Raw genomic sequence first — 15,189 nt, 5'->3', positions numbered from 1 at the left:
GGGGACGGCCACTTCTCCATACAATCGTAGTCCCCATTTTCCTCTCTGGATATTGACATAATGGAAAATATTTTTACATAATTTGATGTATATTAACCATAGCTATGCCCCTACGTTTGTCTTTTTTAGATTTTTTGATTAATGTAAAAATTAGGAGCGAAAAACAGATTCCATACAAATTTTTAAATGCTTCTAATTCTTATAATAATTAAACATTCTAAAAAAATCAACACTAGACCCTACTAATAGTGTTGTGTTCCTGCCGGTGAGTAAGGTTGCCAGAGCTCGAGGGAGAGGAGTGTTAGGGTCGGCAACGCGCATGTAACTCCTCTGGAGTTGCAGGCGTACATAGGCTACGGAGACTGCTTAACATCAGGCGGGCCGTATGCTTGTTTGCCACCGACGTAATATAAAAAAAAATGTAACTTTGTGTTAAAATATTTTCAATAATGGTAATATCCAGAGATGAATATGAGGACTACGACTACGTTTGTATGAAAAGGGGATTTCGCGCGGATCTCCTCCGCTCTCCTCTTTCGTCTTAATAAAAATAGTAGTTTTTGGGGGGCGTTTCTCAAAAGCCAGCTTTTAAGACAAGTGGAAGTCCCTTTCTAACAAAAGCTGTCAAAAAGTGACATCCGCTTGTATTACAAGTTAAGCGAGGTTTAGACTAGCAAGAACTTGCATGCAATTTACGTTACATTGCCGACTACTAGGGGAAACTGCATTCAAAATGTTTATCAGATACCCCAATGTAATGAAAATTGCATGCAAGTTCTTGCTAGTCTAAACCTCGCTCTACATTTAAATTCAAGTGCACAGAGGTGAGTAAATTTACAAGAATAAAAAAACGCTTGTGAAAAATACTTTTTATTAAATTAACCTTAGTAACAAAGAATAAATTAATAAATACTAGCTATAACTATAAAGCGTGGTGCCACCACCATTGCCCACTGCTGGGCCCACAGCCTTTAGGGCAAATATACCCAGTGAACATACATCATAAAAGTTCAATGAGACTAAAGTGTATCTAAAGTCTAACTAAACTATAACTAAAATCTGGCAAACTACTTGGGGGTCATCCATTAATTACGTCACACGATGGTATTGACACCCAACTTAGTATGTGAAGGTTCAGCTGGAAGTGGGACTAGTTTAAATGAACTCCCCCAAGTCAAGAATTTTTAATTCCACGCCTTTTTATACTGACAAATTGGTTTGCCAGACTATAACTAAAATGACAAGTCGATATGACAATAGATGCTATTATAGACATACATTAACCGATAGGTTAGCCTATGTAGCATCTAAAATAAAAACATCGAAGAATAAATCATTTGAATAATCAAGAAAGGCTAAATGATGTGTTTTTCGATAATACAGTCAAATGAGGGCTACCGTTTCTGTGCTCACCAGTTGGCGCCACTGTAGATGTAGGTCCAGCAGAACAGATCTCATAATTCTTCTACGCTTATGTTTATAAAATCAATACGTTCTAATATACACAAAGGTATTTTAACGTCTAAATGTGCCATTTTTTCAACCTGTTTAATTTTGCATATATTTTAAAAGTATAAAATGTAAAAAATAAATAAAGTATATGTGCCATTTTCAATCAAAAGGGTACTTATTGTCGGTTGTCAATAAGGCGCTATTTCCATACAGCTTCAATTTGAAATCAACCTTATTGACAAGCGACAATGTGGTACCTTTTGGTTGAAAATGTCACATATATTGTTTATTATTCAAAGATGGACAAAGATTTACCACAGTTATGAACAAGGAGTGAAAATTCCCGATGAAAAAGCTAGAAACCCCCAGAACTTTTATGTATTTGACATTTTGAAAGACCTCCATCTACACTAGCGCCCCTAGCGGCGAAATTAAACGCAGTAGCCCTCATTGAACAGTAAATGAGTCGCTTAACTTAAAACTCGGGTAAATCCATTTTTCAGATTATGCGATTTTGGTATTAAAAAAAACCGGCCAAGTGCGAGTCGGACTCACATACGAAGGGTTCCGTACCATTAACTATAAAAACGGTCACCCATCCAAGTACTGACCCCGCCCGACGTTGCTTAACTTCGGTCAAAAATCACGCTTGTTGTATGGGAGCCCCACTTAAATCTCTATTTTATTCTGTTTTTAGTATTTGTTGTTATAGCGGCAACTGAAATACATCATCTGTGAAAATTTCAGCGGTCTAGCTATCACAGATCACGAGATACAGCCTGGTGACAGACGGACAGACAGACGGACAGCGGAGTCTTAGTAATAGGGTCCCGTTTTTACCCTTTGGGTACGGAACCCTAAAAAAGGTAATAGAGATATTTGCTGAGAGGGTCGAACCCGAGTTTGAAGATAAGCGACACAAATATACGGTATGACTTTTGTCTGAGTTTCAATCGTCAACTTTTGACAAACACTGACAGCATAATCTAAACCGTACAGCGCCATCTACGTTAGCTGTAATATTAAGGACGAGTTAGACTTTACACATACAATTTATGAATTTTTGATTATCACCCAAAGATTGCCATATCACAATATCTTATATCGTTCTTTTTACGAGTAATTTTAATATTATTATGCATTAATTATTACTAGAGTTTAACCAAGAGAAGTGTGCCACGATTTTGATAGCACACGCTGTACAAGTGTTACTTTAAACGTCAAACTTCTATGAAATTATGACGTATAAATAACACTGGCACTGCGTGTGTTGTCAAAATCTTTGCAGACTTCTGTTGGTGTTGGTGGTAAATAGGTGATGTGTAGAAATAAGTAAAAAAATTGTGACCTGTAATATCTTATTACCAATAAATTATGTCTATGTCTATGTCTAACTCTATGAAATATAGTCAATATCATTTTTAGACAAGTACTTACAAGCTTTAGCACTGGTCCTAAAAATTGAGCATGAATAATTCTACATACATATTTTAAATTCATGTTTTACAACCATAGTGTCGCTTATTTAGCGCATTTTGATACTTTTGACACTTGAGTTTTTTAAGCAAAGCCATTAAATATCACCCAGACCAAGTAATTCGTTGTAAAAAAATTATGTTTAATAGATATTTAATTATGAATATATAATGATGAACTGTTTTTTTTTTCAGTAGTAGTTATCACTGGTAAAAAATAAGAAGAAAAAATCCAGCAGATATTGGTAGTAACTACTGACTGGCCTTTTTTTTAATTGGTCCTAATGGTAACAGGTGAGAAAAAATACCTAATAAATGGGTAAAAAGTACAAAGAGTGGGTAATTTTGACATTACGGTGTGTGACGTCAATGTACTTACTTCACAGTAACTGACGTTTAGATAAAAACTGTAATAGATGTCATATATTAAGGAAAAAGTGACGAAGCCCTCCAGTGGTGAAGGCCGAATATATGACATCTATTACAGGTTTTAATGTATAGTAGTGTGTCTATTTAAAAAAAAAACACATCAAAATATTTAATAAAATAATTTTACTTGGTTCCAAACTTGTTGACGTTTAGATAGTTTGATAAATAAGTTAGATTTATCAACGTACCTCAATTAAATTAAATTAGTATTAATAAAACAAAGTAGATGTCTGAAATAAGTATACATTATATCATGTATACTTATTTCAGACATTTAAAACTTTCGCGTTTTGAACACATATTAAATCACATTTACAATCGGCTCTATCGCGAATTTATTTTTGTTACCTTTATTTGTGGTGTTTTCTATAAAAAGGGACCTTATTGTCGATGGCGCTTACGCCATTATTAACGATGCTCCGATATAAATACAATGCCGCGCGACGCTGTGCGGCGTAAGCGCCATCGACAATAAGGTCCCTTTTCATAGAGAATGCCCCATTTACCGACGTTTCGACACAGGTTTCACTGGTCGTGGTCGCGGCTAAAATATATTAGCGATAGACCCGATTGTAAATATGATTTAATAAGTAGAGTTGGACCAAGAAAAGTCAGCAGAGATTTTGACAGCACACGCAGTGCAGGTGTTATTTTAAACGTCAAACTTCTATGAAATTATGACGTGTAAATAGGACTTCCGGTTGGAACGCCATCTTGATAGTAGCCTCGTGATTAATTCCTTTATTTTTTGTTCATTAATATTGTTTAAAGTGTAATATCGATAGCTTTATTATACAGTAATCTAATTTGGTAGTGTGCAGTGAATGGAGAATTAATCTCAAAGCGTGTTTAACCACCATTTTGGAGTCAACGGCCGGTAGTCCACGTGCTTCTCGTAAAATCCAGCTATCGGTTTTACGAGACAACAACAACAATAACTACCGAACAACGTCGTGCTCTAAGAGCATTTGGTATTTCTACCTCTAACCGTGTCTGGCTAGAGCCCTAGAGGCCCATAATTTTATTTACCGTACACTGGCTGAAGAAAATCTAGAAATATTAATTCGATCCCACGTGGATCCCACTTTGACGTTGGCGAAATCATCGACAGTACCGATGGAGCCATACTACTTAAAGATTGATTGACGTGTAAATAACACTGGCACTGCGTGTGCTGTTAAAATATCTGCAGACTTATCTTGGTCTAACTCTATACATTACTATTAGCAAAACCAGACTAAAACAAAATTTCATTATAGAAATGATACCTACTGATTGTACTTAATGTCTTACCAGTGGTGCACTATACAAGCTAATATTTAATAATTAAATAAATAAATACCCGCTCAGTGACATTTGTGACCGTAATGCTGTGGCCACATTAACGGGAAACGCGTTAATTTTCGCGTTAATTCGACGTTTTTCATACGGCCACACTGGGATTATCTCGATAATCAACGGCGTCTCCCGCCGTCACAGAATAAGTAATAGTATTATCATACAGAACGGCCACGCACCGCCCCGCCCCGACTCGAATTACCTCGCCCCGCTACAACAGATTGCCGATCTTTTGCCGGCCGCTCAGTACTATTTTTAAGCAACTTACTCACACAATGAAGCCTGCCGCGTGTACAGACGTGCCGTTCACACATAGAAACGCAAGTGATTTTTGATTTTCCCTTTAGTGCGGCCCCGGCATAAAGATATATTATTAAATTTACTTTCACTTCGAAGATCGATGAGTTGCCACGAATTTCCTGACAAAAAAAGAAAATATTAAGCCACAACCATAGAGAAATATAAGTAAGAAAAGAGTGCTAACTCCATTCATCAGTTTTCTTACCAAAACGCGAGTGTGGCTATAGAGAGGACTTACCCTACGATTTCTGGTAAATCTTTAGCGTTGCAAATCCACTTGTGTCCGAGATTCTCGCTTTTGTCGTACGAGTGCAGAATGACTGGTGCGTCGCTCTCGCCGCGCGATTGGCGGATTGATTCGTACAGCTGAAAAAAAATTCAAAGCTTACTGAAAATTTGTGAAGTTTGAATAACTCTTTCTATGGGACTAAAACCTTTAATCGCGTTTTTGTTAGACAGTGTAATATATTATGACACAGCGACCTTGTTAGTAGAAAAAGGCGGCAAATTTTAAAAAATGAAGACGCAAAGAGTTAGGTGTGTTTCAGTATAGTACGTAGCCTTTATTTAACTTGCAATGTTTGTATGTGTTTGTATGAAAGTTGTCTTTAAAAATTAAAAACTATTTGGTGACCATGACCATGTGTCGGTAATGTTGGTACCCAACCAATTGAGTCGAAATTTTACATAATTTAAAAAAAAGTTAGGTAGCAATGAAATTTTATATCAAAATTTTGAAAAAAAATCTACTACGTCATCCCTCGCATGAAGTATTAGAACGGGAAGGGAACGTGTGCGAGCGAGATGCACGTCCGAGCGGAAACCATGCTGTCTCTGTCTTCCGTATATTGAATATCTCACCTTAGCCCCAACCACGTATGGTACTATGACGTCATCCCTCGCATGGAGTGTTAGATCGGGAAGGGAGCGTGTGCGAGCGAGATGCTCGTCCGAGCGGAAACAGTGCTGTCTCTGTCGTCCGTATATCTATCTCACCTTAGCCCCAACAACATGTGGCACAATGACGTCATCCCTCGCATGTAGAATTAGAACGGGAAGGGAACGTGTGCGAGCGAGATGCTCGTCCGAGCGGAAACAGTGCTCGGGCCGGGACACAAACTGCGATACGAACGTTTGCTGGTAGTAGGGCAGCCACTGTACTAGCTGAAAAGAAAACCAACAAAATTATTGAAATACTTGAAGCTAAATATGTTTTTTCAGTAACAAAATGTCCTCATTCAAACTCAGTTAAAATCACGTTAGTATGTTACCCGCGTCATTAAAACGAATTGACATAGTAATAGTAGTAGTAAACTCTTTATTGTACAAATATACATATTAAAAATGACATGTTACAAATAATAAGATGTACAAAGGCGAACTTATCCCTTCGAGGGATCTCTTCCAGTTAACATATTATAGTTTTGAAGCTACAATGGAACATTCTGGTTTTAGTATTTGTTGTTATAGCGACAACAGAAATACATCATCTGTGAAAATTTCAACTGTCTAGCTATCACGGTTCATGAGATACAGCCTGGTGACAGACAGACGGACAGACAGACGGACGGACAGCGGAGTCTTAGTAATAGGGTCCCGTTTTTAACTTTTTACCCTTTGACCTCGACGAGAACCTCAACGGAACCTCAAAGAGCTCAACGGGGTTGCGGAGTGTTAGGGTCGGCAACGCGCATGTAACTCCTCTGGAGTTGCAGGCGTACATAGGCTACGGAGACTGCTTAACATCAGGCGGGCCGTATGCTTGTTTGCCACCGACGTAGTATAAAAAAAGCCCTAAAAAGTTATACCTTAGACAAAGGATGGTGTGCCACTTCATCCGCCAAGTTATTAAAAGGTGCTTCCAGGATCAGACCATCAGGCAACGGTAAAGCGGACCGCTCCAAAAGTACCGTTGACAATTCTGGCAGATTGCCCAGGAGATGCGACGATATTCCCGTGCCTGGAAATATTTAATTATTTTATTATCATTTCACACTTCCATGGAAGAAGAGGAAACAACATAACACATTATCCTAGACTGAAAACAGTCTAGAATTAGGAACAGTGTGATAAGGGAAAAGTGTGGACTGAGCGAAGATGTAGTGACAAAAATTGAGAAAGGTATGTTGAGATGGTTTGGACACGTGGAAAGAATGAGTGAAAGAAGGCTAACAAAGAGAGTGTAAAAGGGAGAGGTAGAAACGGGAGTTGGAAGGGGCAGACCTCGGCGGACTTTCTCTGATCAGATCGGGGAAATCCTGAAGAAAGGCCAGGTCAAGAGCACCCTAAACCGGCGAGCGTGTATGAGGAATGTTATGAAAGTGAAGGAAGCGAAAGAGGTATGTCAGGATCGTAGCAAGTGGAAATCCGTGTTCTCTGCCTACCCCTCCGGTAAATAGGCGTGATTATATGTATGTATGTATGAAAACAGGTAGAAGTACAGGAGGAAATACTTAGGGACTCCGTGCACACTAAAAGAGGCAGCTAGCAACCTGAAAACATTGCCAGGCTTCATGGAGGGGCTGAGGTGGTTAGAGTAGCGCTACCTCGTTAACCCTTTGAACGCCAAGAACCCCTAAAGTAGTCGTTACTAGTCGTGCCCACAGCGCCAAGGACCACTATAGGTGTTATGGCGGACGGTGTCAAAGTAACCTTGACATTTTCAAGTAAAGTTTACATTCGTTCGCTTGCGCCCGTTATCTTGGCGAGACAGTGACGTTTTTGTTTATGACATAAAGCGTTCAGAAGGTTAAGTATCGTTTTTCGTGTTTCCTAAATGAGCTCTGATTCGATAGAACAAAGACGCCGCTCGTGTACCTCGGTATACGCGCGTACTTTGCTATTTTTATTGTTTTTTTTTTACCTAAAGAATGTCCCCATACAAAAATGCTAGGTTTAGGCCCTTTGTCAACGGTGTTTCGCAGCCACTCATACACCATGAGAGAGTCTTCTACCACCCCATTCTCACTAGGAGGAATGTTGGTAGAGTCTCCGTAACCTGCGAAACAGAAATAAATAATCAACCCGGGCTAGCACATGATTGGCGCGAGGGCGCGAGAGTATCTCGCCGCGACATAGACTACCCGTCCCCCTTTAATTCATACAGTTAGTAAAAGACGGGTAGTCTATCTCGCGGCGAGATACTGTCGCGTCAATCATGCAAGCAAACATATTATTGACTTTAAAAACTCCATATATACACGGTGGCTAAAAACTAAGTGCATTCCCGTTGCCAGGGAGGTTTTGGGATTATACTGAGCAACTTTTACTATGGGACCAACTCCGAAATCGCGAAAAAAATATTGGCTGTTACATACATTTCGGCTGGTCCATTTTCTATGGGAGGGTAAATTATTGTTTCGCGATTTCATGGTTGGTGCCATAGTAAAAGTTGCTCAGTATAATCCCAAAAGTTCCCTGGCAACGGGAATGCACTTATTTTTTAGCCACCCTGTATGTGTGCCCTAGTCAATTCCATGAACCAACATTTCGTTGTTTTAAGTGTGCGTATTCCTTTGTATGGTATGTACTGTCTTCTATGAAATTACTGGAAAAGATAAATTGACTGTGTATTCAAATCAACTCAATAACTCTTTAAACCAGGGGTCGGAAACCGGTATTTGCTCCATACAAAAATACCGGTATTATTACGTTCTTTTTCGTTCTTTTCTTTATAATTTCATTTTTAATGGGACGTTTTAATAATGTAAAATTGTTTCCTACATACATGATTCAGTCCTACGTAATGAGCATCAAATAATTCAAAATATTGGGCTATTTCGGGGTTTTTAAAAAATACCGGTTCCGAGCCCTGCTTTAAACTGCTTTTACTTTAGCTTTCCCAATTCTATTTTGTAGAAGATACACTTTATTTAAGTAAGTTTCAAGGAAAACTTGTCAGTTCTTAATATTACCTCTGTAATCCAAGGCTATGGTGTGGAATTCCATCTCCTGAAAGAACTTATAAAGCTGAATTCTGTGCGATGCCGCTCGAGAATTAGAATTTCCTGAAAACAAAATAAATCAAATCAATTCATTACAGTGAGCTTCTCATTGAGTTTGAAATTCATGTTGAAATATAATTTATCGAGTTTCTTGAAATTCATGTTGAAATATAATTTAATTTTTGCTACTCTTGGAGTCTTCTTGGCTAGGCTAAGTTGTAGCGAACCAGCAACAAAACTCCCATTAGCTCGATTCCCTGTACACCCCCGAGATCAGATTGAGACCGCTCAACTGATCTGCTTCTGCGCTGGAGCGAAAACTCTTAAGGAGTATTTCAGCGTAGCAAAACCGTCTCGTGTGATGCGGAAGGGTCCTGGATTTTCCCCAGGCTACGATCGGCACACAGTCCTACCGCTCTAATTACCCTAGAGTAATAGAGCCCAAATAGCAAAAAAGAATTACCATGGCAGTAGAGCATGATGGGCGTCTTGGAGTTGGCCAGCTCCTCATCCAGCAGTTTATGGAGCTGTTCCTTGTCGCAACCCTCGGAAAAATGCTGCTTCAAGCGCTCGTACACGCTCTTTGGGAGGATGTGCCATATTCCTGAAATTACAAGAGTCCCCAATCCTTAGACAATAACTGTACTGCAAAAACATTGTACACAAAAATACAATAAAGTACATTGAATATGTATTGAATATTATTTTTGTTTAAAATTATCACATAAATCACTTGGGTTGTTTGTCCAGGGGCATTCCATGAAAACGGTAAGTTTTTCATCCAATTTTTTTTTAACAAAATTCTTTATTTATGCAATCGTAGACATTGTATCGGCGTATTTTGCATGCGAATCACTTACGAAAATTTTGCTTTAATTCCGAATTACTTTGTTGACTTGCGTATTATAGTAAAAGTAAATTAAACAGAGTATTGAGAAAACAAGCAGCAAGCTGATACCAATATTACACTATAAAAAGGCAAGCCAACAGAAAAAGACCAGGCTCGGAAAGTCGAAAAATGGGTCAGAATGTCCCTTACGTAACGATGGAATGCTCCTCCATAAAGTCTGTACTGGGTATATGTGTAACAAATATGTGGAGTATATTTACGTGTTGCCCAAAAGCAAATAACATATGAGTAAGTTACTAAAATGTTACTTACCAATTTTGATAGTGCAGTTATCGACTTTAGACTGGTATTCAATGCTGAGGTTCCGTGCCCCCTCTATGCCGCTTGACGCCGGGTCTTCATGATCTATGTGCAGAGGCCATTGTACTGGAATTCAAACGATATTTTCAAAAGTGTTTTTCCTGGTTCATACAGAACCCTAAAAAGGCTCAAAAGTGAAGGAATTCAAGACATTACACCAAAATGATAGAAGATAAACATAAAACACTGTTAAAACCTTTCTTAAACATGACTCATCTTTTGTTTTAATACTTGTCAATGGCAAACAACCATATGGCCCATATTGTTGGTAAGCGGTCACCATAGCCTACACATCATCTCACAAGATGGGTACTGACAACACCATAATTTAATTTATATGCTTTATTTGTCAACTAGTACTGTTTCTTTTGCTAATGGTGCACAATAAATAATATTTGTATTGTATTGTATTATGAATGCAAAGAACTCGATAGTACTAAATAATTTATGGCATACTTGTTACATAACTCGACTTTTGCAGTTACATACCAAAGTTGGCAAAGATGAGGCTCCGGCGAAAGGTCTTGGAGTAGCGAAAGACAAGTGGCACCACGGCCACATGGACCACAAGTAACCCCGCAGTCAGCGCGCTTCCAAGTAGAAGCAACCTGCACCAGAGACAATGTTGAGGGTTATGCTGAGATGGGCACGGGACAGAAAATGTAACTGTTGAAGTTTTGTTCCAGCATGCTATGATGACAATTTATTTATTTAAACTTTATTGTGTAAAGTATAACTAGAGGAGAAATTCACAAGGAAAATAGTGCACAGGATAAATGTCCTGGTAGTACTGCAATTTTCTGCCGCCAGAGTGCAGCACTAGTGCACATACTAAACCATAGAGTAACTTACACATACAGTAGTATAGTACTTATACGTACAGTAACAGTTTTTTGATAAGTTTTCACTATGACATTGATGCATCAAGGCGGTTTGTTTACAGATGGCCTACCGCAAAACGCAAATATCGAAATTTTGTCATCTGCCTCTCTATCAATCGAATAGGCAAGAGTGATAGAGAGGCAGAAACCGTACTTCCGATTTTCGTGTTTCGCGGTAGGCCCTGTGATTGTGCTAGTAACGCCCTTTATGCAGAGTTCTACATTATTACGTTATTGCGTAATTCCCTGTTATATAATATGCTGAATATTATAAAGGATTTTGATGATGGTCAGGTAGTCAGGTTCCAGTGTGTTGCCAAGAAAATAACAGAAATAAAGGTTCAGTTTATAAGCCTCATATTTGTCCGATGCTATATTATTTTCGTTAAAATGTTTTACATGCATAGACTTACTTAGGAACCATTTGAAGTACCCTATATTATAAAGTGCTTGGTTTATTACAAAAGGGCATGACCCACTTCAATCCTTGCATTTTTTGTGTTAAGGTTTTCAATAGATGAGATATACATTACAACGTGTAGTGTATCACCTGTCCTCTAGCGTCCTACAAATTAAAACTTGCCCAGACAAATGCAATTTTGATTTGTCAAATGAAGATTCAATAAAGGATAGAGAATTGTTTTCCTGATCACATGCATGAAAAGACAATAGAAGCATTATTCTAATCATATGCATGAATTGAGTAATAAACAAGGGCATATTGCCAATTACGCCATTGCACTGTAAATGCACTGTGATAAATCACTCTAATGATGATCTTGTAAAACCATTTTAATATGTTTGATAAGTACTGAAAAACAACGGTTTTCTCATGATTTATTTCTGAAGTTAATAAATGATATTATTACGCCCATCATGTATGTCTTTAAAATTAAACTCATGAGAGGAAAAGTCAAGGCAACACCGTGTTAAGTTAACCAATAACTTACCGATTTAATATACCTATATTCGGCAATCGCACTTGTCGCCATGCCTGTTAAAAAAGTGCCTTAGTTTACTACAAAAGATAATAAAAAAAAAAACTTACGCGGCAGTGTAAAGACACACGCAGATCAAAATTCCGTCTAACATGTTACGCACTAAAAATCGATAATACTGAATTAAAAAACACCAAATACTTGACCGAAATGAAAGTTAGTTAACATACGAAGTGTATAATTAAGCTGCAGACATGCAATGTTATAATTAACAGCAAAACTAATAGAAATCTAAAATTAATCTAATAACGTAAAGTAACTAAAATAGTTACACACTCAAAGTACGGTAACACTAACATGGAAGTGGTTGGTGATTTTCATGAGAAAACGTAGCAGCTTTAATTGTGAATCTAATTTATTATAATAATACTGAATGTGCAATGCAAAATCGGCAGCGAATAGATGTAATTTATCGAAGAACCTTCGAACTTTTGATTAAATTCATTGCATTATGACAGTGACAGATGACATCATGACAGTTAAAAATAGAGTTGTCATCATGTGAACTCAAAAATACCGGTTAATTACTTTACCGAAACAGTGACTAATAAAAATATTTACTTTAAATAAGACTAATTATACATTTATAGTCCGTTTTACTTTTCAGATAGAGAAATGTCAGTTAGATTATACAACCCAATCTGCCCAACCCAACTGCAATGTTATAATAAAATGTGTCTATATTAACACGTGTACCTATTACCTAGTTTAAAATGTAAAACAAGAAATAGAAATGCTAGACAATTTTTCTTCGCAAATTGTTTAATGACATTAGTAGGTATTTACAACAATAAAAATACAGACGGGCCAAACATATCCATAAAAAGGTGCGAAATCGAAACTTATACGGATAAGCTCCGAACTTTAGTGTCGAATTTGTGGTCAGCCAGACTGTATAGTCCAGTTCCAGTTTATAGCTTACTGAAATGGAAATTATACACGACTTTTTTTTATAGTGCGCAAAGCCACTGGCGGCCTCACTATATTCACTTTACCGCCATTTTCATCAAATAAATCAAGCTTAGGCGTTGTAAAACATCTTATCTCCACAAGTTCTGTCGTAATTATTTCATTCTTCAAACTTGCAGCTTTCATTATATTTTTCACAGACGGCGCATAAAAATGGTATTTCCCATATAAATTTTGGTAATCACCTATGACCTGGCCTGTCAGAAGTGCAGCGTACACAATTTTAACTAACACAATTGTTTTATGTGCCGATAGTCTCATGGTGACAGATGTGTATGGATCCACTACGAACTGACCTTTTTCAGTCAATCCGACATTTAAATATCTACTTCTTATTTGGTCATCTCTCCATTTATTGGCGTATGTAAAATGATTATTATTTAAGTGAATGATAAGGTCATAATAAATATCATCCTCAGGTACTCCCGTTTTAGACCACGATGAGTATATAACGTTTTCCACTTTGACGTAACTGCTCATATTGAAATGCATAGGTGCTGTGGAGTTATTAATGAATTTATGCACTTTTAGAACAACATCACTGGACACAGTTTCTTGTACATCAATGTTTTTTATATACACTTTTCTTCTTACTTGGTCCCATTCAAACTGTTTAAATAAGTCATCATACAACGTAGGATCTTTTAGAAAATAATTGTCAGGTACTTTACCAAGTTCAACTCGGAATCCTCTATTTACATTTAAATCAGTAAAATTAAACATAGGTATTTCTTGCTCTGTTATAAGTTTTAAGTCAGCACCTGATGTCTTGACCATGATGTTTTTCTTATGCGACGCCACTGTTATGTTTATAGTCAGTCTGGCTTCTACCATTAAAGGAACAATTATTAATAACACTGGTGCCTGAAACAACATTACCACTTTTTTATAATATGCGTCAAGTATCAAACGAAGCAACTGCAGTAAGTAACTGATAACATTTTATTTAAGAGCGTAATTATTTTATCACGTATAACAAAATCCTTGCTTTTAATCTATAAACTACTAGTTATGACATTGGTTTGCTTGACTATTATTAAAGATTTTTTCTTCAGAGTTCATCTGCATTTTTTCATTTATACATAAAATGCCAAAATAACCAATACTTAAAATACGATACTTTAATTTTTTAATAGAAAAATGGTAATAGCAAGTTGCCAACAACTTTTTGAGTTCTACATTCAAATATGACTTATTTATGTACAATGAATCAAAAAGTTAAGAAATAATATATAATCCGAACTGCGTTACAAAATCGGCAGCTAGGATATGGACATGAAGGCCACCAGGTCAGAGCAGGGTACGTCTGCCGAACATGTTCAGTTAGTCAGGTGCTCGTACTTCATGTCTTTGCAAAAAATAGAGTTGAGATGGTTAACGTACTTAACAGGATATCGAGGGGTACCCGGATTTGATTACCAGGCTGGTACATCCCGGGTACACGTTTCCGTGAGAAATAAGCATTATGTAATTATTATCGTAGCAGGAAAAGATTAACACAAGATCAATTTTATATTTACACACACATACACCGATGAAACCACTTTTATTTTATTAGTAAAAACAAGCCGATTGTTTACTACAAACTTTATCAACTTATCATATTATGTCGGGAAAGGTCAAGATCAAGCAGTCATCATAATTATAGCAATGTGTGTGTTTGAAACAACTGATGTAAAATGCAACATGAATAGGGTAAACTCTCCAGTAAATGAACAATATTAAGTTTTTTGTCTAAAATAAGAAATATACGAATTTCTACCACTTGTAGTTTTTTTTCGTATTAACAACTCTATTTCCTATGCAATGGCAGCCCGTGATAAATTTATTTTCGACCAGTTTGAATGTGACTGGCGTTTGAAGTTTACGTGTTTTTGGTTTAAAAGTTTTGTATGGAAAAATAAGATTCCAGATAAGAACAGTGTTTATTTAATGCTGATTAAAAAGATCTAAATAATGTTCATTCACTGGGTTTTACGGTGTTTATTCACTAGTTTTTATGTTCATTCATTAGGTTTTTGGGTAGTTTTTGATGAAATTACTTTCTTATTAATTAAATGAGGATTGATTAAATTGCATTTAATTATTCCAATTATTAATGAATGCTGAGAAATAATTTTTCAAACTTGGATAATTGCTTAAGTGTTCATTCACTGGTGGTCTTACCCTACCTGTGAACACGGCATGGTTAGT

General features: G+C 37.0%; 2 protein-coding genes across 4 annotated transcripts; both read right to left on the bottom strand.

Moving 5' to 3' along the window:
* Positions 1-4,574: 4,574 nt before the first annotated feature.
* LOC134751838 (lysophosphatidylserine lipase ABHD12-like) lies at positions 4,575-12,461 on the bottom strand. Of its 3 annotated transcripts, none has more exons than XM_063687336.1 (11): positions 12,325-12,456; positions 11,980-12,023; positions 10,638-10,756; positions 10,101-10,214; positions 9,402-9,542; positions 8,909-9,001; positions 7,858-7,992; positions 6,803-6,954; positions 5,991-6,158; positions 5,233-5,360; positions 4,575-5,113 (listed from the first exon to the last, which is right to left on the bottom strand). In XM_063687336.1, exons 1-11 carry the CDS (start codon positions 12,346-12,348, stop codon positions 5,080-5,082), a joined length of 1,152 nt encoding a protein of 383 aa, XP_063543406.1. In that variant the 5' UTR covers positions 12,349-12,456; the 3' UTR covers positions 4,575-5,079. The 3 variants fall into 3 exon arrangements, with proteins under 3 accessions (XP_063543406.1, XP_063543408.1, XP_063543407.1); XM_063687337.1 differs by lacking the exon at positions 11,980-12,023 and adding an exon at positions 12,078-12,129 and having other exon boundaries at positions 4,578-5,113; positions 12,325-12,461; XM_063687338.1 differs by lacking the exon at positions 11,980-12,023 and having other exon boundaries at positions 4,576-5,113; positions 12,325-12,455.
* A 473-nt stretch (positions 12,462-12,934) lies between these two features.
* LOC134751742 (spherulin-2A-like) lies at positions 12,935-13,917 on the bottom strand. Its single transcript, XM_063687187.1, has one exon. The coding sequence runs from the start codon at positions 13,870-13,872 to the stop codon at positions 12,961-12,963; it is 912 nt and encodes a 303-aa protein (XP_063543257.1). The 5' UTR covers positions 13,873-13,917; the 3' UTR covers positions 12,935-12,960.
* Between the last annotated feature and the right edge of the window lie 1,272 nt (positions 13,918-15,189).

This window comes from Cydia strobilella, chromosome 23 (genome assembly GCF_947568885.1).
Source record: "Cydia strobilella chromosome 23, ilCydStro3.1, whole genome shotgun sequence".
In the NCBI taxonomy this organism is placed as follows: Eukaryota; Metazoa; Arthropoda; class Insecta; order Lepidoptera; family Tortricidae; genus Cydia; species Cydia strobilella.
Note: the sequence above shows the minus strand (reverse complement) of the source record. Positions and strands in the feature narration are given on the sequence as shown.